Consider the following 25,881-nt stretch of genomic DNA (forward strand, 5'->3'; position numbering starts at 1 on the left):
TTGGATGAGTAGGTGTGTCAAAACATTTGACTGGTACTGTACATATCTACCTCAATTACCTCGTACCTTTGCATATCAACTCGGTACTGGTGCATTGTGTATATAGCCAAGGTGTTGTTAACAATTGTGTATTTCTTCCTTGTGTTATTATTGTACTCTCTGCATTGCAGGCAAGAGCCGGAAGTAAGCACTTCATTGTTCATCTACACCTGTTGTTTTCGAAGCATGTGACAAATAACATTTTACTTGATGACACACAGGGAGTGGAGCGATGCTGCACTCTGCTGGATCATAAACGTAGAGGCAGTTGATATGTGTTACATGAAAATTCAAATCTATGAAACATTTTAACCAACATTTCAACAGACTCAACAATGTATGCAACATAATAAACTCAAAACTTGATTCAGTAAAAAATAAATAGACTTGTGACTTGTTTAATAAGGACATTCATTTTCTGATGCAAAATATTTTGCTATGCTGTGCCCTACTGAACACACCCTGTATTGGTTTTACAGTGCATTCGGAAAGTATATTCAGGTCCCTTGACTTTTTGCACATTTTGTCACGTTACAGCCTTATTCTAAAATGTATTTAAAAAATAAAATAATTGTCATCAATCTACACACAATACCCCATAATGACAAAGCAAAACCAGATTTTTTTTCTAATTTATAAAACTTAAACTGATATATCACATTTACATAAGTATTCAGACCCTTTACTCAGTACTTTATTAAAGCACCTTTGGCAGCGATTACAGCCTCGAGTCTTCTTGGGTATGATGCTACAAATTTGGCAGACCTGTACTTGGGTAGTTTCTCCCATTCTTCTCTGCAGATCCACTCAAGCTCTGTCAGGCTGGATGGGGAGCATCGCTGCACAGCTATTTTCAGGTCTCTCCAGAGATGTTTGATTGGGTTCAATAGCGGGCTCTGGCTGGACCGCTCAAGGACATTCAGAGACTTGTTCCGAAGCCACTCATGTGTTCTCTTGACTGTGTGCTTAGGGTCGTTGTCCTGTTGGAAGGTGAACCTTCGCCCCAGTCCAAAGTCTTGAACGCTCTGGAGCAGGTTTTCATCAAGGATCTCTCTGTACTTTGCTCCGTTCATCGTTCCCTCGATCCTGACTCGTCTCCCAGTCCCTGCCACTGAAAAACATCCCCACAGCATGATGCTGCCACCACCATGCTTCACTGTAGTGCCAGGTTTCCTCCAGACGTGATGCTTGGCATTCAGGCCAAAGAGTTCAATCTTGGTTTCATCAGACCAGAGAATCTTGTTTCTCATGGTATGAGAGTCGTTTAGGTGTAGGGAAGTAGGGGTTAGTAAGCATGACTACCAGCTGACCTTGATGCAGTGGGCTCTCTCTGTGGTTGGCCAGCGCTGCAGAAGGTGGGGCAAGTGGGCCTTCTTCAGATAATAGTTGATCAGCTCTACTGTTGGAACAAGTTCCGCCTCCGTCACACCTTCCACTGTCTCTATGGCAACAACAAACCCTCCACACACTTTGGCATCCTATAAAAGACAAACATACAAACGCACGCAGCTCAATAGTTATTTGAGAATATTTAAGACATTTTACTGGCTAACTCTTTGAACTGCTTTAAGACATCCTACCTGCAAGTCCTGGGCGGGTCTGGTGAAGCTCTCCAGCTCCAACCATTGGTAGAGTTTCTCTGGCTCATGGACAGGAGTGGGGAGGAGTGAGCCAGTCAGAGAATAGTATCTCTACCAGTGGAGGCTGCTGAGGAGACAACGGTTCATGAATGACTATAACGGAGTAAATGGAATGGCATCAATCACATGAAAGCCATGTGTTTAATTTATTTGATACCATTCCACTAATTCCGCTCCAATCTTTACCTCGAGCCCATCCTCCCCGATTAAGGTTCCACCAGCCTCCTGTGATCTTCACTGACAAGTCACATGCTCATGATATCCAATCAACCCTCTCACCAATACCAGGCTGGGAGTCAGGACCTACACACATAATCATCAGACCCCTCACAGGCACACACACAATATTAACACATACAATATTAACACACACAAGCACAGTGGCCCCATTTAGACACCATGGCAGGCTGGTACTGAACACACACACAGACAGAGATGGGATCCCATAATTCTGTAGATTGACATACTGAAGGCTCATGTGTGAAAGATATCAAAGTCGTTTTGTTATCTTGATGTTCTCGTTGTTGACTCCAGCGTGGGCAATGGACTGGAAGTATCCATCTATATTGCTGACCTCAGCGGTCAGATCTCTGACCACCTTCAGAACCTCAGCACGCCTGTCCACTGTCCGGTACCACCAGATCCACCTAACACACACACAATAAGCACAATTACACACATACACAATAATCAACACACACGATAACCACGACACACACTACATAGCAGCATATAATCCTCACATGATTCAAGAGGTAGTGGTCCAGCCTTTCCTCAGAAAAGTCTGTCATTTTCACTATCTAACTCTGAGAACAGTTCAGCTCTGATCTCTCCACCAGAATTCAGCGGACTGACTGGGGCTGCCGAATGAGTGTGTGAGACCCGTTTTCCTGACTCTATGGTCCGGCTGTCGAAAGTGTTCCACCATCATTGTTTTTTTTTTATACCATAGAGCTTCCATGAGCCTTTGAGCCACCATGGTCACAACTGCATGATCATAGCTGGTGTGCATTCATTAATTTGATTCTGTTGCAAAACATTTAGTCGGTTGCAAAATATTTTGCAACAGAAACCGAAAACAAGTTTCTATTGGACAAATTCAGGTAGGTCCCTCAATTTTATTTTGTTTGCCGTTCTTGGTTCCTAGAATAAACGGCTAATGGTTATCGTTGCAACAGTCGGAATAATGAATACACCCCTGGCCCTGCTCTGAACGTGCGGTCTGAAAAGCCCAAATAAGGGCCAGTAAAACAATGAACTGTGGATCTTTAGAACCCACAAAGTGCAAGGCAGAAGGACCTCCAGTGGCTCAGGACCCATTAGCACTAGATCCCTGGCTGAGGTCAATAGGGTTGTCCTTTGGAATGGGAAAGAGGTTAAACTTACTTACACGGCTCAGTTAGTCATATAGCTGTGAGGTCAGAAATAACAAACAGGAGCAACGTTCGATACATTTTTAAGTTCGGAAAATTCAATTGAACGGAAATGGTGCTGTACTGAACAACCCAATGAAAAACAGGGAGGGGTTGTGGAATACTGTCAGCATGGCCACTGCCTTTTAAATACGTCACTCATTGCTTCAAGCCACACCTCGCCACACTCACCAAACGGGAGCAAACGTACCTCAAAGTCTGTTCAAGAACATTTTGGTGTAGTGTCGTTCACTAGAAACTGTTTCAAAATGTAGCAAGCATTCAAGCAAACTAAAAAAACTTGTGTTCCAGGTCTGAATCAGTCTCTGATTAGAATCAAAGAATATATAGTACATCAGGGGTAATTAATCCAAACAATTAAAACAAGTTTCTATTGGAGAAACATGTGCGACAGAATTGGCGTAATGAATACACCCCTGCCGTACTGACCACAAGGTAAAGATTTAGAAAAAAAAAGGGGGACCTTAACAGTTAGGCTCCTACATAAAGAACATTAGACAACAGGTGATTTTCTGGTTTCCTTTAATAATCAACATATTATGTACAAAGTCAGCCAAATAATATTCTACTACTGATCAAGGAAATCCTAAAATGCATTTGTTATTAAAATAGCTAAAGATTACATCAGTTAATATGTAGAGAAGTGAAAACATTTAGAGTGGATCCTACAAAGACCTGATAAGTTTGTCTTCTCAATGGAGAGACCTGGTCATCTGCCCGTCACTAAAGACACACCTGACCATCATATTACTGATGTGTGTATTTGTATGCCCGTGCGTGCTGAGGGCAGACCGAGCAGTTCACTTAATTACAGGTTAAAACGTCACTAAAGGAACCATGAGGTGGAAATATTATTACTGAACACAATAAAAAGGAACAGAAGTTTAACATTAGAAAGGGTTGACAAAACATTGAAAATATGTTCCTATATCATTTTACTTCAGTCATTGTCCAGAGAGCTCTGTCTGAGCAACGTGTCGAAGCTAGGGATAACCACACTGTACACACTGCAATCCGTCCAATGACACACAAGAACACTCAGGCCAGTCTGTCCAATGGGACACAGGATCACTGACGTTTCAAACACTTCCCCAGACAGCTGGAGTACTGATGGGAGGGGTTGGGGAGGGAATGATTGTCCAGAGAACAAGGGCTGGCAGTATCTGATGAGGTTCCTGCTCTATAACCACAACAACCTTGACACCTGGTGATGGTATCCATGGGGAGTACCTCTGATGCGCCCCAAAGAAAGTTACTGCTGAATAGAGAGAAAAATGTATGTTACTAAATCACTCTACTACTCATCATTCATCTAATATGGGTGAATGTTTGAATGTATAGTGGGTGAATGCTAGAATGAAGCTTGGGAGTTCTTACACTTAAGCTCTTGCCACAGGGCTTCCTGTCCTCATCCTCGTCATCAGACACATGTGGCTTCGCTATGGACATCTCCTCTTTACTTGCCGCTATCATCTTACATTTCTACACACACACAATGATATTAGAAACGTAAACAAATCATTGTGAAGTCAACACAGTCAGAATAATACAAGAGAACACACCAAACAACACAGTTGTCTTCACATTCGAGTCTTGTCGTGCTTGTAACCTTAAGACACTACATAAAACATCTGGAACCGGTTGACTCGTCAGTAAGATGCAGGTTCATTCTCTTCATGTTTGTAACCTTTAATAAGGATACTTCGCGATTTTGGCAATGAAGTCCTTTACTTCCCCAGATCAGGTCTCTGCATTAAGTATGAAGTAAGTTAGAGGTAGTTTTGTGAGCCAATGCTAACTAGCATTAGCACAATGGACTGGAAGACTATGGCATCTACTAGCGTGCTAGCAGTTACCATAGACTTCCAGGCATGACGGTAACACTAGTTAGCAATTGCACAGTTAGCAAATTCCTTCAAACTGCATGCAGAGACATACAAATGGTATCCAAAAGATCATGACTCTGGGGAAGCAGATAAAGGGCTTAATTGCCAAAATCATTACATAAAACAATACAGATGGGAGTCTGAGCTAAAGTTTGACGCTTGCTGTAAATACATCATGGGGGGGTCTACATCCACAATTGATAAAGTAAGTCTTTGTTATTACATACAGTGTAAGTCTTACCTCAGTGAGCTCCTTGATGCTGTAGATGTTGGCCTGCTGAGTCACCTTCCTCTTCACCTCCTCTATGTGGTCCAGGTTGAGGGGGGGAAGGGTTGTTTGGGGAGCCTGGCTAGGAGGGGGCTTGTTGGTGATGGTGGGGAGGGGAGCCATCTGGGGCATGTTTGACATCTGGGCCATGTTGGTGAGGGCTGCAGTCATGGTGGCAGCTTTCATACTGGCCATGGCAGCACTCATGGCCATATTGGACATGTTCATGTTGGGCATGTTCATGTTGGGCATGTTCATGTTGGGCATTCCCATGCCGGGCATGTTGAGAGGCAGGGGCAGGGGAAGAGGCAGATTCAGAGGGGTTGGGGCTGGGTTGGGCAGGGGAAGCTGGAGGATGGCCTTGGGTCTCAGACTCTCTGGAATGGGCACACCTGCTTTAGCACACATGGCTGCTGCATTGGCCTTCGCTATCTCCAGTAGCTGGTCTTTGTCTGTGAAGAGAGAAAGGGGAGAAGAAAGTGGAGAATAGACATCTGTCAACAGTGGTATTTTAGACTACATAATCACACCTAATCTGTTCTAAGGTGCCTAGAACAGCTACCATTAAACCGAGGGTACTAAACTATGACAATTCATTGGATTGGTGTATGTATATACGGAGTGGCTGCGGATCCAAGTTCTCTGGAACCCTCTTTCCGACAGCTAAAGGTTCTAAGCTTCTGCGCATGTGTGGGATTCTCTACTTTACACCCAGTCTCTGCTGTACTTGTTCAGCTGTCCAGAGAACAGGCTACTCTGGCGAATGGTGCTTGTTAAATAAAGTTTGATCAAATCTGAAACAATGTCTGCTAGACAGCATGATAGTATTCTACATAACAGAACCAAATATAATAGCATAGTATAAAGTTACTGTAAGACAAAAAACACCCTAAAATATTAGAAACTAGGTGTGAGAATTCTCATATTCAAGTTTTACTGATGAAACGTCCATGCAGCATCAATTAGTTTCATGGGGATATGCATTTAGATCTTCTTGAGCTAGCAACAGTGTTGTTTGAAGTAACCTACAGTGTTGTTTTGAATGTACATTGAGCGAAATGTATTGCACATTTTTGTTAAACTGTAGCATACCTGTGTTTTGTTTCAATCAAAGCACATATTTTACCTAGTGGTGCACTCGGTTGAGTTTTGGCTGCATGAGAGAATTGAGACCATTCACACAATCGTCCAAAAATCTCGTAAGAAATTAGGTGATTATTTTTGTCTTACAGTAACGTTATACTATCCTTTTATATTTGGTAAAACACTATCATTATGTGATCTTGCAGACATTGATTCCGCTTTCGCCAGAGTAGCCTGTACTCTAGGCAGCTGAACAAGTAGAGCACAGATTGTGTGTAAAATAGAGAATCCTGCACATGCGCAGAAGCTTCGTAGCTTTAGCTGTCGGGAAGAGGGTTCCAAAGAACTCCATACTTGTAGTCTTACCCAGCTCAGTGAGACGAGGAGGGGTCTTGCTGGCACTGCGGCGGTTTCGAGATGTGGACCGGCGCTTGCGGAGGATGAGGATGGGTGAATGGCTTGGTTCCCGTTTCCATCGGTCGCGGCGGTCAAACGAGCGATTTCGCATGATGGGCCGGCGCCGTCGCGACACGGACCTTCTCCTCCGGCCTGGAGAACGAGGCTTGAGGCGTTTGCGCCTGTCTGTGGATTTGGACCTCTTCCTTCTGGCCGGGGAGCGGGACTTTGAGTGCTTGGTCCTGGACTTGGAATGTGACTTCCTGCGCCGTGCCGGTGACTTAGAGCGTGATCTCCTGCGCCAGACAGGACTTCTGGACTTGGACCTCTTCTTCCGTCTGGCAGGTGGGGAGACAGACTTCCTTTTCCTGGATGGGGACTTGGAACGCCTCCTTCTGGAGGTAGACTTGGACTGAGAGGTAGACTTGGACCGGGAGCACCTCCGTGAGGGAGAGGTGGACGTCTTTCTGCCGGCAGGTGAGTGGGACTTCCTGGCAGGAGATGCTGATTTTGAGGACTGACGTTGTTTCGAGGATGATGCCTTCTTGATGGAGGATTTAGAAGATGATACCCTGTAGCGACGATCAGCACAAACGGTCTCTGGTGACACAGACCTGGAGATAGCATGCTCATCTGGCTCTTCTTCAGAGGAGCTTGTTGGGCTTCTTGCTCCCTTTGGCTCTTCTGCTGCGGAGTCATGGTCTTCAGATGGAATCTCAGAGCTGCTCTCGTCAGCCTGCCCAGCCACTGGCTTGCCCTGTATGATAGAACTGGAGGGTGCAGCCCAAGGGAGGGGCTTCCAGGGCACTGTTGCAGCTGTTGCTACAGCCTCCCCAACAGGCTTGGAAGGTGGTTCATCATTCACAGTCTTGTCTGCAGTATGTTTGACTGATTTCAGAGACTTCAGGTCAGTAGACCTGGATCTTGAGCGTTCTGGGGATACGCTCTCAGATTGCCTGTCGCTTAAGACAGACCTAGATTTCGATATGTCTCTTTTGGGCGATTTTGACAGTGAACACTTGTTTCTTTTCAGCGATTTGGATTTAGGAGTACAAGACCTGTTACATGGGGATGGTGATCTTGATGGTTTACTGCGTATTGGGGATCTGGACTTTGTCCTGCTCCGCTTTGGTGATCTAGAAAGTATTTTCTGTACTGGTGAACTGGATTTCCTGCAGCTCCTGGAGCGGGACTTGGTGTTCTTGCCTGTTGGGGATTTGGACAGTGAGCCTTTCCTGTTCCTCTTCAGGATCACGACAGAGCGGGACCGAGTACGCTTGCCTTTCCTGACCGGAGACCGGGACCGTCGTGTCCTGGGGGGGGACCTCTTCCTGTGAGACTGGGAGCTGCTTTTGGAGCGCCGGCCTCTTCTCAGGGACCGGGAATGACGGAGCCGTCTAGAATTGGAGCGTGAGCGGCGAGTCAGCCTCACAGGTGAGCAGGACCTTGAGGGTCTACCACGACGAGGGGGGGGGGTTCTGGTCCTCGACCTCCTGACACGACCACGAGGCCTGGACTCAGACCGCCGCCCTCGTCTTGGAGATGGAGACAGTTTGCGTCCCCTCCTGGGGGACAGAGGAGACGACTTGCGTCCCCTCCTGGGGGACAGAGGAGACGACTTGCGTCCCCTCCTGGGGGACAGAGGAGACGACTTGCGTCCTCTCCTGGGGGACAGAGGAGACGACTTGCGTCCTCTCCTGGGGGACAGAGGAGACGACTTGCGTCCTCTCCTGGGCGACAGAGGAGACGACTTGCGTCCTCTCCTGGGGGACAGAGACGACTTGCGTCCCCTCCTGGGGGACAGAGGAGACGACTTGCGTCCCCTCCTGGGGGACAGAGGAGACGACTTGCGTCCCCTCCTGGGGGACAGAGGAGACGACTTGCGTCCCCTCCTGGGGGACAGAGGAGACGACTTGCGTCCCCTCCTGGGGGACAGAGGAGACGACTTGCGTCCCCTCCTGGGGGACAGAGGAGACGACTTGCGTCCTCTCCTGGGGGACAGAGAAGGGGACTTGCGTCCTCTCCTGGGGGACAGAGAAGGGGACTTGCGTCCTCTCCTGGGGGACAGAGAAGGGGACTTGCGTCCTCTCCTGGGGGACAGAGAAGGGGACTTGCGTCCTCTCCTGGGGGACAGAGAAGGGGACTTGCGTCCTCTCCTGGGGGACAGAGAAGGGGACTTGCGTCCTCTCCTGGGGGACAGAGAAGGGGACTTGCGTCCTCTCCTGGGGGACAGAGAAGGGGACTTGCGTCCTCTCCTGGGGGACAGAGAAGGGGACTTGCGTCCTCTCCTGGGGGACAGAGAAGGGGACTTGCGTCCTCTCCTGGGGGACAGAGAAGGGGACTTGCGTCCTCTCCTGGGGGACAGAGAAGGGGACTTGCGTCCTCTCCTGGGGGACAGAGAAGGGGACTTGCGTCCTCTCCTGGGGGACAGAGAAGGGGACTTGCGTCCTCTCCTGGGGGACAGAGAAGGGGACTTGTGTCCTCTCCTGGGGGACAGAGAAGGGGACTTGCATCCTCTCTTAGGAGTCAGAGATTGGGACTTACGTCCTGTCATTTTAAGGGACTTAGACTGCTTCCTCTTGGGAGTCATGCTCTTTGAGAAGGATCGAGACCTGCCCCTGCTAGACACAGGCAGACCAGACAATTGCTTGGGGCTTTGTGAACGACTGCGGCTTGATCTGGACCGCTTGGAGCTTGTCGAAAGACTAACACTCGATCTGGCTCTTTTAGTGTCCGTCAGTGACTGTGACCTTGACCGTGAGGGAGCATGGTTATTCACCTTTGACCTCTGCCCTGCGTTTGTCTCCTCTCTCTGGCCGCCTTGCTTGGGGATGATGTCCGGAAGCTCCTGGGAGTGACTGAAGCACCTGTCGCTCCGTGAATCCTCTGCCTTTATGACGGAGACGGTCTGTTCCTCCCTGTCAGCAGGGGGCGCCTTCTCTTCTGTATTTCCTCGTGCATCCGCAGACTGCTCATCCAAGGTTTGACACATTTTCAGAGATCCCTCTTTTTGGCCGAGAGTTAGGCGTAGGGAGGACAGGATGGGAACTGCTTGCACATCCGTGCCAGCTGGCTTCTCCTCAGACTCAGAATCTGACCCTGACATAGATTCGCTCTCTGATGGGGAGTGTAACGGTGAGTTCTTCTCCTGCTTCTCTTCCCCTTTTCTCCTCCTCTTTTTCTTCTTTTTCCCAAAATGTTTTTTGTGTTTTCTGGCTTTAGCATCACATACCTCAGGTTTATCTGCTTGGACCGGTACACAGGCATTAGCAACAAATAACTTTAGTATCTGTTAATTTCCAACACCCGAACCCAGAGCCACACTCCTTACCTCTGATCAAGCCCTTTGTTGCCTCATCTTTTGTGCCTGCTGCTACATCAGAAGCCACAAGGCCAGCACTCCTCAAGCTAAAAACAACAAAGAAATCATTTATTATTACAGCAAATATTCACAATCGTCCAAGTAGTATAAAGACAAACAAGAGCCTGTTGGCTGATTAGTGCAACATTTCTGCTGCTTTGTCTCCTATATTCCAGTGAGGAAACCATCTAGGGGTGACCAGGCACAGCACAGGTCTGGGTGTAATGGGCAGAGTCTAGCAGTGAGTGCATTCAAATATTTGGCCCATGTTGCTCTGGTGGGAGGAGTAAGCGCCGGGTGAAAAGCTCGGCATTTAACACCATAGTACCCTCCAAGCTCGTCATCAAGCTCGAGACCCTGGGTCTCGACCCCGCCCTGTGCAACTGGGTACTGGACTTCCTGACGAGCCGCCCCCAGGTGGTGAGGGTAGGCAACAACATCTCCACCCCGCTGATCCTCAACACTGGGGCCCCACAAGGGTACGTTCTGAGCCCTCTCCTGTACTCCCTGTTCACACACGACTGCGCGGCAACGCACGCCTCTAACTCAATCATCAAGTTTGCGGACGACACAACAGTGGTAGGCTTGATTACCAACAACGACGAGACGGCCTACAGGGAGGAGGTGAGGGCCCTCGGAGTGTGGTGTCAGGACAATAACCTCACACTCAACGTCAACAAAACTAAGGAGATGATTGTGGACTTCAGGAAACAGCAGAGGGAACACCCCCTATCCCCATCGATGGAACAGTAGTGGAGAGGGTAGTAAGTTTTAAGTTCCTCGGCATACACATCACAGACAAACTGAATTGGTCCACTCACACAGACAGCATCGTGAAGAAGGCACAGCAGCGCCTCTTCAACCTCAGGAGGCTGAAAAAATTTGGCTTGTCACCAAAAGCACTCACAAACTTCTACAGATGCACAATCAAGAGCATCCTGGCGGGCTGTATCACCGCCTGGTACGGCAACTGCTCCGCCCACAACCGTAAGGCTCTCCAGAGGGTAGTGAGGTCTGCACAACGTATCACCGGAGGCAAACTACCTGGCCTCCAGGACACCTACACCACCCGATGTTACAGGAAGGCCACAAAGATCATCAAGGACAACACCCACCCGAGCCACTGCTTGTTCACCCCGCTATCATCCAGAAGGCGAGGTCAGTACAGGTGCATCAAAGCTGGGACCAAGAGACTGAAAAACAGCTTCTATCTCAAGGCCATCAGACTGTTAAACAGCAACCACTAACATTGAGTGGCTGCTGCCAACACACTGACTCAACTCCAGCCACTTCAATATTGGGAATTGATGGGAAAGGATGTAAAATATATCACTAGCCACTTTAAACAATGCTACCTAATATAATGTTTACATACCCTACATTATTCATCTCATATGTATACGTATATACTGTACTCTATCATCTACTGCATCCTTATGTAATACATGTATCACTAGCCACTTTAACTATGCCACTTTGTTTACATACTCATCTCATATGTATATACTGTACTCGATACCATCTACTGTATCTTGCCTATGCTGCTCTGCACCATCACTCATTCATATCTTTATGTACATATTCTTTATCCCCTTACACTGTGTATAAGAAATTAGTTTTGGAATTGTTAGTTAGATTACTTGTTGGTTATTACTGCATTGTCGGAACTGGAAGCACAAGCATTTCGCTACACTCGCATTAACATCTGCTAACCATGTACATGTGACAAATAAAATTTGATTTGATTTGATAATTGCATTCGTTTTGGAACTGCGCTGTCTTCCGGGTGTGAGCCATATGCCCTGCTCTGACTGACGGCAAAGTCTTCTCAAAACAAAAGTGACATAGGTTAAGCACGTGCACAGCAGTTAAGCTTAATCGAACTTCCTCATTGTTGTGGTTCTAACGGGAGGAATCAAACAATGTTCGGGGTCTAATGGGAGGAGCCTCACCCTGCTCTGGTTCTGACTGGTGGCTTCTCTACGTCGGACTCTGGGACCGACTCTGAGCTGGTCTCCCGCTCTACCTTGCCACGTTTCTTCTTCTTCTTTTTGCCCTTGTGTTTTTTGTGCTTCTTGTTCTTCTTGTGCAGCATCTCACTTCCTTCTTTTGCAGACGTTTCCTCTAGAGTGTGTTCACTCTCTGCTGCCTCGTCCCCACCTGCACAGATTAACCAATCATATTCCTTATTTACAGATTAGCCAACCACATTCTTTAGTCACAGATTAACCAATCGCATTTCTTTGTCTGGATAAATTACGAGTTTGGTGAATTTCATCAGCAACATGGGACATACATTCCTAACGAAAGGTGGCCAGGAAGAGAATTGGCAACCTCTGGTGTGTGTGTCATTGGCATTTCATGATCTAGCCAAAGTCTACCGAAAGCACGGCAAAGAAACTTTCAACAAACATTTACTTGGGGCAGGGTTTCCTCTAGGTTCACTTAAGTGTTGCACTGCTCCACGGCAGAATCATTTCCACCACACCAAAATAAATACCAAACATAGTTTCAATAAAGTTCTGTAAAGCACATTCACTTTTCTTGGTAAAAAAAAAACAGTGTCTGGGTTCAACACAGTTCTAAAGGTTATTTAGTTCTGTGAGCTGTGGCAGGCAGCCTACAACTCAAGAAACACCCGTGCCAGTGACAAGTGCACGAGTGACCCATGCTCGATACAGACGCTCTATGGCGCGAAACACAATTCACTTGAATCACTTCAGAATACACCTGTGCGAGAAACGGCACGCCAGGGACCAGTATACGAGTGACCAGTGCGCAATACAGAAGCCCTGCGGCTTGAAACAATTCACTTGAATCCCCGCAGAGTGATCCTGCATGAGAAACTGCAAGAAAGGTAAGTTAGGTTGTTTGACTAACGTTAGCTAGCCAACTAGTAAACTACATAAGATAGATATAACCTAAAAACTAACATCATTTAGCTCTATAATATTGCTGCCACAATTGTAATGGCAATTAGCTAACAAATATCCAAAAGTATGTTGATGATAGAAACATGATTAACTAAAGTTACTAGTCTAGCAAGTTAGCTTGCTAGCTTGTTTGGAACTGCATAAAGTGCAAGCAAGATAGCTACATTTATCGGTCTTCAATTTAAAAAAATTCCTCAGGTGAGTTTGAAATATTTTCAGCCACAGCAGCAGAAGAAAAAAGGGGAGCAGGGACAAGAGTGTCAGGTAAAGTTGTTTAAAATTCTAAAAGATGTGCAACATAATAGGGAAGACATCAAAACTATGAACACATATGGAATCATGTAGTAACCAAAAAAATGTTAAACAAATCCAAATATATTTTAGATTCTTCAAAGTAGCCACCGTTTGCCTTAATGACAGCTTTGCACACTCTTGGCATTCTCTCAACCAGATTCATGAGGTAGTCACCTGGAATGCATTTCAATTAACCCCTCTGCGCACGGAACCCGCTAGCGGGCTGAAATTCCACAACATACGGTGATCACTATATAAATAGTCATATTAAACATTCATGAAAATACAAGTGTCTCACATGTATCGAAAGCCTAGAATCTTGCTAATCCAACTGCGTTGTCAGATTTAAAAAAGCATTTACTGCGAAAGAATATGATGCGATTATCTGAGCATAGAGCCCCATAAAAAAAAATTAATCAGCACAGGCGTAACATAATCACAAACTGCATTAAAATAAATTGTTTACCTTTGACGATCTTCGTCTGTTTGCAATTCCAATGCTCATTGTTACACAATGAATGATCCTTTGTTTGATAAAATCCGTTTTTATAGGCTAACACGAAACATTTTGTGAACCGCTTGTGTCGTGAATTCCGTCTCATTCCATTTTCAACGACACATTCCAGGTAAATAACCCACACAGAAAATGACTTTTCCAGTCATGTTTGGTTTCACTGTAATCAACTGGTTTGTTTGTAACACAATCAAACATGATGGGCCATTTCGCGGGATGTATTGACTGAAAGAAACCGATTTGAAGACAACAAGTCATTACATCATTGTGCACCAATGATTTGCCCGCTGTTTCGTTGATTGACTGTATTTTAACCCAATGACCACTGATCGTCTTGAAATCTAGATGGGTAGATAGCCAATGAGCTGAGCTAAATGGCAATACGCCATGTTTATGTGTTGCAAGAACAACCCATGTAGTAAGCTCCAGCGTAAAGTGAGTCATTCGCTATTGAAGCTTCATACCGGAAGGAGAAACACATGTTACGCACTGCATTGCTTGGTGAACGCGCAGATTCAGCTGTTTATATATCAGTCATTATGGAGACTAATTCAGGGAAAGCTAAATCTAAGTCTAGATATACAGATGTACACACAATTTTAGAATAAATTGGGAAGGTGAGACAGAGATTCTTGTAGGACGATTCATTTAGCGATTGTGGAGGAATATTTTTTGAACAGGAGAGGACATCGTTTTGGACTGGTAAGTTCGCATCATGCTAATGCCCTTGTTTGAAATTAATAATATAAAATATTTGTGATTTTTTTTTTTACATTTTAGAAGCAATATATAAACATGTAATGTCATGAAATGTGAGAAGCGTGTGTCTGCCGCCCCATCCCAACCCACATGAAATAGCCTTTTTGAGGCTGTTGAGGAGAGGGCAGGACCACATCAATGGCCAAAGTGAAATGGAGACAGTAGATTCAGCTGGTCTGTTGTAATATAATAAAGACAGTAGATCAAGCTGAAATGTCATAATATAAAAGAGACAGTAGATCTAGAAGGTAATAATAATAATATAATATATTCAACCTAATATATCCAACCTTCAACTCTCTCTATATATATCTGTTTATTATACCTGTTGATACAGGGCTCATATGTGAAACTATTCTAACTGAACATTTTCTTTCAGTGACACTGACTCCGAATGGGAGTCTTATCCGGTGTCCTGTGTGAATTTAAGTATGCTCTCTCTAATTCTCTCTCTCGGAGGAGGAGGACCTGTGCCCTGGGACCATGCGTCAGGACTACCTGGCATGATGACTCCTTGCTGTCCCCAGTCCACCTGGCCTTGCCGCTGTTCCAGTTTCAATTGTTCTGCCTGCGGCTATGGAACCCTAAACTGTTCATTTTTACTCGAGGTGCTGTCCTGTTGCACCCTCTACAACCACTGTGATCTCTTCCCCCCCCCCATATATTTTCTAATCAATAATTCCCCCCCATTTTTTGTGTTTTTGTGTGGGGGGGGGGGGGGGTGTTAGAATACCATTTTGGTATTTTGTATATAGTTATTGGTTTCCAAATGTATACCTTCACCAATTTGGCCACTTTTGGGTACATTTGGGCTACTTGTGTGGGACACCTGGATGACTTCATGATAAATGTCATGTAGCACACTCATTTAAGAAGTTATCATTCTGAAACTATGCACAAGTACTGTTGCCCTCTTGTATTTTTCACTGAAGTTGTCCCCATCATCCTATCTGAATGTTTGTTTTATCTTGTTCATTTTAAAGATGATAGAAAAAGAAAAATACTTATGTTTTTTCATTGTTCTATCTAAACCAGATCTATTGTGTTATATTCTCCTACATTCAATTCACATGTACACAAACTTCAGAGTGTTTTCTTTCAAATGGTATCAAGAATATGCATATCCTTGGTTCTGTGCCTGAGCTACAGGTAGGGGGGAGCTGTAAGAGGTTTTTAACAGGTGTGCCTTTGTTAAAAGTTAATTTGTGCAATTTCTTTCCTTCTTAATGCATTTGAGCCAATCAGTTGTGTTGTGACATGGTATGGGTGGTATACAGAAGATATCCCTATTTGGTAAAATACCAAGTCCTTATTATGGCAAGAACAGCTCAAATAAGCAAAGATAAATGACAATCCATCATTACTTTAAGACATGAAGGTTAGTCAAAAATTTCAGGAACTTTGAAAGTTTCTTCAAGTGCAATCGCAAAAACCATCAAGCGATATTATGAAACTGGCGCTCATGAGGACCGTTAGTCTTAATTTGAGATTTTGGATTAAAACCTGTCTTTGTGGGACTAAATGGATGATCTCTTTATGTGTAGTTACACTGTGAAGCATGGAGGTGGTGGTGTGATGGTGCTTTGCTGGTGACAGTGTGTGATTTATTTCGAATTCAAGGTACACTTAACCAACATGGCTACCACAGCATTCTGCAGCAATTCACCGTCCCATCTGCTTTGCGCTTAGTGGGACTATCATTTATTTTTCAACAGGACAATGACCCAACACACCTCCAGGCTGTGTAAGGGCTATTTTACAAAAGAAAGAGTGATGGAGTGCTGCATGAGATGACCTGGCCTTCACAATCACCTGACCTCAACCCAATTGAGATGGTTGGGATGAATTGGACTGCAGAGTGAAGGAAAAGTAGCCAACAAGTGCATATGTGGGAAATCCTTCAAGACTATTGGAAAATAATTCCTCATGAAGATGGTTGAGAGAATGCCAAGCATGTGCAAAGCTGTCATCAAGGCAAAGGGTGGCTACGTATTTTGAAGAATTTCAAATATAAAATACATTTAGATTTGTTTAACACTTTTTTGGTTACTACATGATTCCATATGTGTTATTTCATAGTTCTGATGTCTTCACTATTATTTTACAATGTAGGAAATAGTCAAATAAAGAAAAACCCTAGAATGAGTAGGTGTGTCCAAAGTTTTGACTGGTAATGTATATACTGCACATTTACACATGAAGCCCAAAGCGGGAGGTTTAAAATATACATACTCGCCACCAAAGTTTCTGAGCATGTCTGGGCATGGGTGTCTGTTTCCAGTTGCTGGTGAAACTCTGATAACCAGAGAATATTCAGAAAGATATTAAATCCAACTTTTGTACTGAGTGAGGCGATACCTCGTCATTTTAGCTGCCAGACATATCACATTTCCCAACATCTAAGCTGGAGCTAGTTTTTTCGCTTCTTGTGACGGCCGGCCGCCCAACAACCTGCCCGCTTGACCCTATCCCCTCCTCTCTTCTCCAGACCATTTCCGGAGACCTTCTCCCTTACCTCACCTCGCTCATCAACTCATCCCTGACCGCTGGCTACGTCCCTTCCGTCTTCAAGAGAGCGAGAGTTGCACACCTTCTGAAAAAACCTACACTCGATCCCTCCGATGTCAACAAATACAGACCAGTATCCCTTCTTTCTTTTCTCTCCAAAACTCTTGAACGTGCCGTCCTTGGCCAGCTCTCCCGCTATCTCTCTCAGAATGACCTTCTTGATCCAAATCAGTCAGGTTTCAAGACTAGTCATTCAACTGAGACTGCTCTTCTCTGTATCACGGAGGCGCTCCGCACTGCTAAAGCTAACTCTCTCTCCTCTGCTCTCATCCTTCTAGACCTATCGGCTGCCTTCGATACTGTGAACCATCAGATCCTCCTCTCCACCCTCTCCGAGTTGGGCATCTCCGGCGCGGCCCACGCTTGGATTGCGTCCTACCTGACAGGTCGCTCCTACCAGGTGGCGTGGCGAGAATCTGTCTCCTCGCCACGCGCTCTCACCACTGGGGTCCCCAGGGCTCTGTTCTAGGCCCTCTCCTATTCTCGCTATACACCAAGTCACTTGGCTCTGTCATAACCTCACATGGTCTCTCCTATCATTGCTATGCAGACGACACACAATTAATCTTCTCCTTTCCCCCTTCTGATGACCAGGTGGCGAATTGCATCTCTGCATGTCTGGCAGACATATCAGTGTGGATGACGGATCACCACCTCAAGCTGAACCTCGACAAGACGGAGCTGCTCCTCCTCCCGGGGAAGGACTGCCCGTTCCATGATCTCGCCATCACGGTTGACAACTCCATTGTGTTCTCCTCCCAGAGCGCTAAGAACCTTGGCGTGATCCTGGACAACACCCTGTCGTTCTCAACTAACATCAAGGCGGTGGCCCGTTCCTGTAGGTTCATGCTCTACAACATCCGCAGAGTACGACCCTGCCTCACACAGGAAGCGGCACAGGTCCTAATCCAGGCACTTGTCATCTCCCGTCTGGATTACTGCAACTCGCTGTTGGCTGGGCTCCCTGCCTGTGCCATTAAACCCCTACAGCTCATCCAGAACGCCGCAGCCCGTCTGGTGTTCAACCTTCCCAAGTTCTCTCACGTCACCCCGCTCCTCCGCTCTCTCCACTGGCTTCCAGTTGAAGCTCGCATCCGCTACAAGACCATGGTGCTTGCCTACGGAGCTGTGAGGGGAACGGCACCCCAGTACCTCCAGGCTCTGATCAGGCCCTACACCCAAACAAGGGCACTGCGTTCATCCACCTCTGGCCTGCTCGCCTCCCTACCACTGAGGAAGTACAGTTCCCGCTCAGCCCAGCCAAAACTGTTCGCTGCTCTGGCCCCCAATGGTGGAACAAACTCCCTCACGACGCCAGGACAGCGGAGTCAATCACCACCTTCCGGAGACACCTGAAACCCCACCTCTTCAAGGAATACCTAGGATAGGATAAAGTAATCCTTCTCCCCCCCCCTTAAATGATTTAGATGCACTATTGTAAAGTGGCTGTTCCACTGGATGTCAGAAGGTGAATTCACCAATTTGTAAGTCGCTCTGGATAAGAGCGTCTGCTAAATGACTTAAATGTAATGTAAATGTAAAATAAGTGGTCATGTGTATAAATAGGTGACAGCACACACACAACCCAAACAAAGATCTATGTCACACACGAGAAGCATCTCTCACTTGGGACAAAACGTGGATTTAATATACTTCTGAATATTTCCTATATTTTGGAGTTCCACCAGCAACTAGAAAACAGGCGTTTATAAGACACCGGTGCTTTCCAAATTAGAATTTAAGAAGCATTGCCAAGTAAAATAGTTTTGGTCATGAATTTCCCATATTTTGGTATAACCCTCTGTGGATAACCATCCATCGTATTACAGGCATATTTCTATAGTAAATCTTGATAACACACCTTGCCGAGTGTCCATTGCACACTCCATTTTATCAGCTCTGTGTGGGGGGTGAGTGATGGCCTGAAAACCTCTGGCCACTAGCACTGTTCGCCTGGCCCTCGTCTCTCACTCTATAAGGAAAAACAGTACAGTTACTCCAGGGCACTCAACAGGGATGTGTTGATTAGTCAGATTCCGTTGTTAAATGGTCCATCTGTTGCAAACCTGTTTATAGGTCTACTCTGAACTGAAACCTTTTGCAACGAAAATCAGTGTTTCTATTGTACAAATTCAGGTAGGCCCCTTCCCTTTTCTGTGGTTCCTACTTTCTATAATAAACGGTTTCCATTGCAAAACGTTTGCAACTGAATCTGACCAATGAATAACCCCTGCCTGTTTCAGAATGTCAAGACAATACAAATGAATTACATTACTACAGTTAAACAAACAGCCATGAATGTCCTCTTGGTTACACTGAGTCTGGGCACACAACAAAAAGAAACACTGCAGCAGTATTACATAACCAATGACCCACTTACATGCAACCTTTTTGTAATCGTTCATCTCAACTGGCAATAACACTTGCTCTGTAACGTTAGATAAAAACAACTGTGCTGAACACTTACTAAGAGTTAGAAATGTACTTTGCTGGGCAGCTACATAGCAACCAAAGTAAAGTAACGTTAGCCCGCTAGCACTAACGTTAGCTAGTTGGCGTATAGTTAGCTAACATGGCACGCTAATGCTAGCTAGTTATCAACGAGGGGATTGTGTCGTTTTTAATCCCACCCAATGACCCAAAAAAAGTTAAGTCTTAAGCGTAACAATTTTTAAAACTTGTGAACTTTAAAATGACTAACGTAGCTAGCTAGTTATCCACTACGTGTTCTCTAACAAAGACACGCCGTATCAGCACCCGCGGCCTCATTCATTCGACTAGCTTGCTAACAGTTTGTAGATTACTTAACTCGTCGCACAAAACCAACAATATGTAATGCAGACAACCGATGCTTGCGCTATAACACATATGCACACTGTTTTTTTTTTTTACCTATGTCTCAAATGCCTTGAATTTAAATAGTTAGGACATCCAGCAACGCCTGTTTAATGGTAGTCGCCATCTTCACAGGACGCCATGATAGTTTGGGGAGACCCAGTAATCCCAGAATGCCGTCCTGGGCGGCAAATTCCTAGAGGAATCTCCATGGCAACTCAGAGATGAAGCGTCTTCTTTAAAAATCAACAAAGAATAATCAAAGAAATCATACATTCTATTATTAATTCGACCAATATATTCTATCTATTTCTATGACAGAGGCATAGGGCACAGGGGCCATATAAATAGACACTTTAGCTGAGACAGGTTGTACGTTTTTTTCTCTACAACCCAATATGTAGGCATATTCTATACAGTAGCCTATATACAGTGTATTGCATTGGGGCATGGGGCAGAGTAAAAAGCCATGCAGCAGACCGTGTGACACAATGTCCCTCAAAAAACAAAACATATTTGGTTAGTAGAGACCTCAATTAATAATTACCACCCCAGTTTAGCTAAGACTAAACCAGGTTTCCATCCTACATTATATGCGAGTAAAGTAGGCCTAAAAGAGGCCTGGTGGAAACAGCACATTTGCCAGTAAAATTTCCAAATGTTGACAAAACAAAATATGCTAGATAAGGTGGGTTCTTTTTGTGTAGATAAAATACATTATACAAGAACAAATGTTGATATAATATGTTGTGTGGTCCTCCCACTTGACTCGGTCAAGCATGGAGTTTATTAGGCTACATATGAAATATGTTATGATGAACTTCACGGTGGTGAAAATTGCACACTGTTTAGCTTGATGCTCCTTTCCAAGAAATATCGAGGGTCTTATTCTGGTGACTTGATGCCAATGCTTGACTGTTGTTGATGATTAGCTACCGGAGAGAGAGACCAAATCAAGACACTGGACAGAGTGGAATCAAGTATAGCAAAAAGGCAGTTTATTATGTAAAAGATATCTTGTCCTCTAATTAAGCGTGCACGGACCTAGTCATATGGCTCAGAAGGAGGCAGCTGACAAGGATCCCTAAACAGAGTGTGCAACAGATTTTGTACATAGAATGACGTAGGTTGATTCTTGTAGTTCTGTCTTCTGACTGGTTGGTGAAGGTTGGAGGCGGGTCCTGACCGAGCCTGTGCAGGAGCCTTATTGGTGCCCCGTGAAGTCGTCCCATCCTGGCTCCTGCCCAGTAGAAAGGGGAGTGGAGTGTGTGTGTGTTTATGCAAGAAGATGTTTGTGTGTCCCATTATGACCAGGTGTGTGTGTGTTCGTGTGATGGAATGTCCGTGTGTGACCCGGAGTCGTGAGATAAGGGAGCAAATGGGGTCGTGAAATAACATAGCTGAAGGGGGTAGTTTATTGCTGGGTATGTGTGTGTCAGGGGTCAGTGAGACCGGAGATAAGAGGGGTCTTGAAACACAGAGCTGAGGGGGGTAGTTTATTGCTGGGTATGTGTCCTGGGGGACAGTGAGACCAGAGATCAGAGGGGTCTTGAAACAATAAAGCTGAGATAACAGAGCTGAGGGGGCAGTTTATTGCTGGGTATGTGTCCTGGGGGACAGTTTTAGCAGAAGTACTAGAAATGACTTGAGTCAAGCAGATCAGCTTAGTGCTGTATAATATATGAGCCATGTGTATGAATATTTATATAACACTGTCGTTTGACAATTAAAAATAATCTCTCTTTTGTCCATAATAATCTTATCATGTATACTATTGGTTTTATATGCAGTGTAGCCTATCTGCGAGCTGTTGGCTAGTGCAGCGCCAATACTGGTGGGCGCATTTACTAGCCTGTATAAGGCAACATTTTTTGAGACAAACCATCAGTGGAGTTGAAAAGTAGATGGAAACCCAATTAACAAGTATTTTTTATTCGGTAGGCTACTTGGGAATGTAACCACAGCATGCACTGACCAACTGGCAAGTGTCTTCACTGACATTTTCAACCTGTCCTTAACTGAGTCTGTAATACCAACATGTTTCAAGCACACCACCATAGTCCCTGTGCCCAAGACTAAGGTAACCTGCCTAAGGTAGCCTGCCTAAGGTAGCCTGCCTAAATGACTGCCGACCCGTAGCACTCACGTCTGTAGCCATGAAGTGTTTTGAAAGGCTGATCATGGCTCACATCAACACCATTATCCCAGAAACCCTAGACCCACTCAAATTTGCACACCGCCCCAACAGATCCACAGATGATGCAATCTCTATTCCACTCAACACTGCCATTTTCCACCTGGACAGAAGGAACACCTATGTGAGAATGCTATTCATTGACTACAGCTCAGCGTTTAACACCATAGTGCCCTCAAAGCTCATCACTAAGCTAAGGACCCTGGGACTAAACACCTCCCTCTGCAACTGGATCCTGGACTTCCTGACGGTCCGCCTCCAGGTGGTAAGGGTAGGTAACAACACATCTGCCACGCTGATCCTCATTACGGGGCCCCTCGGGGGTGTGTGCTCAGTCCCCTCCTGTACTCCCTGTTCACTCATAACTGCATGGCCAGGCACAACTCCAACATCATCATCAAGTTTGCAGATGACACAGTGGTAGGCCTGATCACCAACAATGATGAGACAGCCTATAGGGAGGGGGTCAGAGACCTGGCTGTGTGGTGCCAGGACAACAACCTATCCCGCAACATGATCAAGACAAAGGAGACGATTGTGGACTACAGGAAAAGGAGGCCCGATCATGGCCCCATTCTCATCGACGGGGCTGCAGTGGAGCAGGTTGAGAGCTTCAAGTTCCTTGGGGTCCACATCACCAACAAACTATCACGGTCGAAACACACTAAGACAGTCATGAAGAGGGCACGACAAAGCCTATTCACCCACAGGAGACTGAAAAGATTTGGCATGGGTCCTAAGACCCTCAAAAGGTTCTACTGCTGCACCATCGAGAGCATCCTGACTGGTTGCATCACTGCCTGGTATGGCAACCGCTCGGCCTCCGACTGCAAGGCACTACAGAGGGTAGCGCGTACGGGCCAGTACATCACTGGGGCCAAGCTTCCTGCCATCCAGAACCTCTATACCAGGCGGTGTCAGAGGAAGGCCCTAAAAATTGTCAAAGACTCCAGCCACCCTAGTCATGGACTGTTCTCTCTGCTACCGGAGCACCAGGTCCAAGTCCAAAAGGCTTCTTAACAGCTTCTTCCTCCAAACCATAAGACTCCTGAACAGCAAATCAAAGGGCTACCCAGACCCCTCTTTTACACTGCTGCTACTCTCTTTTTATTATCTATGCATAGTCACTTTAACTCTACCTACATGTGAATATTACCTCAATTACCTTGACTAACTGGTGCCACCGCACATTGACTCTGTACCGGTACCCCTGGATATAGCCTCGCTATTGTTATTTTACTGCTGCTGTTAAATATATATATTTTTTTACTTATCTATTTTTTACTTAACACTTTTTTCTTAAAACTTCGTAAAGCATTGTTGGTTAAGGATTTGTAAAGCATTTCACTGTAAGGTCTACCTACACCTGTTGTATTCGGCGCATGTGACAAATAACATTTGCTTTGATATGCACTACGGAATTACGCACAGGCAATTTTATCCGCAACAAGTCAATTTGATGGAAACACATCACTAGCTAGGTTTCCATCCAATTGGCTGCAGATTTTCATGCGAATATTCAAAAAATCTGTATTTTCACACCAGTGGTGTGTTTCCACAAAATGTAACCTACTTTTGCGCTTAAGTTTTCATGTAGCTTACCGAACAAAAATCTAAAGTTCAATGTGTTTCCATCACCTTTTCAACTCTAATGATAGTTCTGTCACAAAAACTGTAATTGTGTCAAATAGCAAATGTGCCTACTCTGGTCCTGGCACGTGCGCTCTAGCCAGCAACTCGCAGATACAGTGTGGTTAGGCTAGTCTACATAATGACATTTTTATGGATATAGGCCTAAAAACGAGAATATTTGTATTTGTCAAATGGCAGTCAAGGATCAATCATCGTGTTACTAGAAACAAAATACCCTTCTCAAACATCTTTCTCATAAATACAGGTATTTTATCAACCAGCACATTTGAGTTTAGCCAGAATATTTGTTCTAATATTTGTTCTATCTTTTCAGGTTGATGAAATTGAAATTGTAGCCAGCTCTGTAATGCTTGTTTGAAAAAGAGAAATACTTTGAAAAAGTATAATTTTCAATTAATCGAAAATTAGACATGGCAATCTGCACAAAGGCAAAAAGGACATTTTTAAACAATGGATGAGCTTTTCTTAGTAATCTATTTGAGAACCATTTAGGGTACAAGTGTCATGTCCTGACCATAGAGAGACCTTATTTTCTATGGTAGAGTAGGTCAAGGCGTGACTGGGGGTTAGTCTATTTTATTATTTCTATGTGGGGTTCTAGTTTTGTTTTTCTAATTGGGGATCATATTTAGGTAGCTTTTTTTTCCACCTGTGTTTTGTGGGATATTGTTTATGTGTAGTTGCATGTTAGCACTCTGTTGTCATTTCGTTTAGTCTTTATTGTTTTGTTGTGTGGTTCACTTACTTTAAATAAAAAGATGTGGAACCCAGATCACGCTGCACGTTGGTCCGAGTATGCTTCCAACAATCGTGGCAACAAGTAAAACTTTTGAATAAGTGAAGCTTTTAGAGAGAGGTTTAGTGCTTTTATATTTAATCATCTCAACCCACCCAATTCATATTCATTATATACAGTAGATAGACACGCTTTATTTTGTCTGGTTTAGCATCGCAAATAAAGCAAAATATTTTTTGCTCATATGATTTGAAAAACGAATCATCAGGAGTAGGCAGCGCCATAAGTAAGTGAGTAAACTGAGATATGACTAAGGAGTTAATCAGGGAATTTTTTTCCAAAAATAGACAGGTATTTACCTCTCCATGGTTGCAGGATTGTGTAAACATTTTACACGTTTTCTATTGAAATTCATTGTGGAGAGCTCATTAATATATTTTGTGATATGAATACCAAGTATGTCTACTTCACCGTCAGCCCATTTTATAGGTAAACTGCAGGGTAATGTAAAAAGTTGTATTTTTTAAAAATCCAATACATAATATTGTACACTTATTATAATTAGGTTTTAGTCCAGAAAAGTCATCTAGATCGTCAATGAGACATTGCAGGGATCTAGATTGTAGACCTAATATAAAACTTGAGTCATTGGCATACATGGACACCTTTGTTTTTAAGCCTTGGATTTCTAATCCTCTAATTATTTGATCTGATTGTAATAGCTAGCATTTCAATGGCCATAACGAATAGATATGGTGACAGCAGACACCCTTGTTTAACTCCTCTTGACAATTCAAAGCTCTCTTGAGAAGTAGCCACAATTTACTATTTTACACCTGGGGTTGTTATACATTACTTTTACCCATTTTATTAGAGAATCACCAAAATTGAAAAAATCCAGGCATTTATAAATAAAATCCAGTCTTTATCAAAGGCCTTTTCAAAATCCGCTATAAATACCAGGCCTGGCTTCTTAGATGTTTCATGATGTTCTATTATTTCTAGTAGTTGTATATTATTGCCAATGCATTGTCCATGTAAAAAAAACCTGTCTGATCAGGATGAACAATACATGGTAAAACCTTTTTAATTCTGAGTGCTATGCATTTCACTAGTATTTATTCATCACAACATTGAAGTGTAAGAGGCCTCCAGATGTTTATATATACTGGGTCTTTATATTTGCCATCTGGGTTTTGTTTTAATAATAGTGAAATCAGACCTTACTGCTGAGTACCTGACAGACTACCATTTCTACAGGAGTAGTTAAATCAATCTAGCAATGGAAC

General features: G+C 44.5%; 1 protein-coding gene and 1 pseudogene across 3 annotated transcripts; both read right to left on the bottom strand.

Moving 5' to 3' along the window:
- Positions 1-1,337: 1,337 nt before the first annotated feature.
- Positions 1,338-2,470, bottom strand: LOC135519527 (protein mab-21-like 3; annotated as a pseudogene).
- Positions 2,471-3,617: 1,147 nt separating this feature from the next.
- On the bottom strand, positions 3,618-20,173 carry LOC135519226 (serine/arginine repetitive matrix protein 1-like). Of its 3 annotated transcripts, none has more exons than XM_064944338.1 (8): positions 20,067-20,173; positions 19,036-19,146; positions 12,059-12,266; positions 10,077-10,153; positions 6,716-9,988; positions 5,240-5,718; positions 4,490-4,594; positions 3,618-4,370 (listed from the first exon to the last, which is right to left on the bottom strand). In XM_064944338.1, exons 2-8 carry the CDS (start codon positions 19,061-19,063, stop codon positions 4,365-4,367), a joined length of 4,176 nt encoding a protein of 1,391 aa, XP_064800410.1. In that variant the 5' UTR covers positions 19,064-19,146; positions 20,067-20,173; the 3' UTR covers positions 3,618-4,364. The 3 variants fall into 3 exon arrangements, with proteins under 3 accessions (XP_064800410.1, XP_064800411.1, XP_064800409.1); XM_064944339.1 differs by having other exon boundaries at positions 3,618-4,367; positions 6,716-9,991; XM_064944337.1 differs by having other exon boundaries at positions 6,716-9,991.
- Positions 20,174-25,881: the final 5,708 nt, after the last annotated feature.

This window comes from Oncorhynchus masou, chromosome 29 (genome assembly GCF_036934945.1).
Source record: "Oncorhynchus masou masou isolate Uvic2021 chromosome 29, UVic_Omas_1.1, whole genome shotgun sequence".
NCBI classification, from domain to species: Eukaryota; Metazoa; Chordata; class Actinopteri; order Salmoniformes; family Salmonidae; genus Oncorhynchus; species Oncorhynchus masou.

Excerpts from the sequence above, each read along its gene's own strand:
- LOC135519226 (XM_064944337.1), bottom strand. The coding sequence starts at position 19,063 with ATGGAGTGTGCAATGGACACTCGGCAAG. Across the intron at positions 10,154-12,058 it reads CCAGTCAGAACCAGAGCAGG|CTTGAGGAGTGCTGGCCTTG; the intron begins GTGAGGCTCCTC and ends TGTTGTTTTTAG. Across the intron at positions 4,595-5,239 it reads GCATCAAGGAGCTCACTGAG|AAATGTAAGATGATAGCGGC; the intron begins GTAAGACTTACA and ends GTGTGTGTGTAG.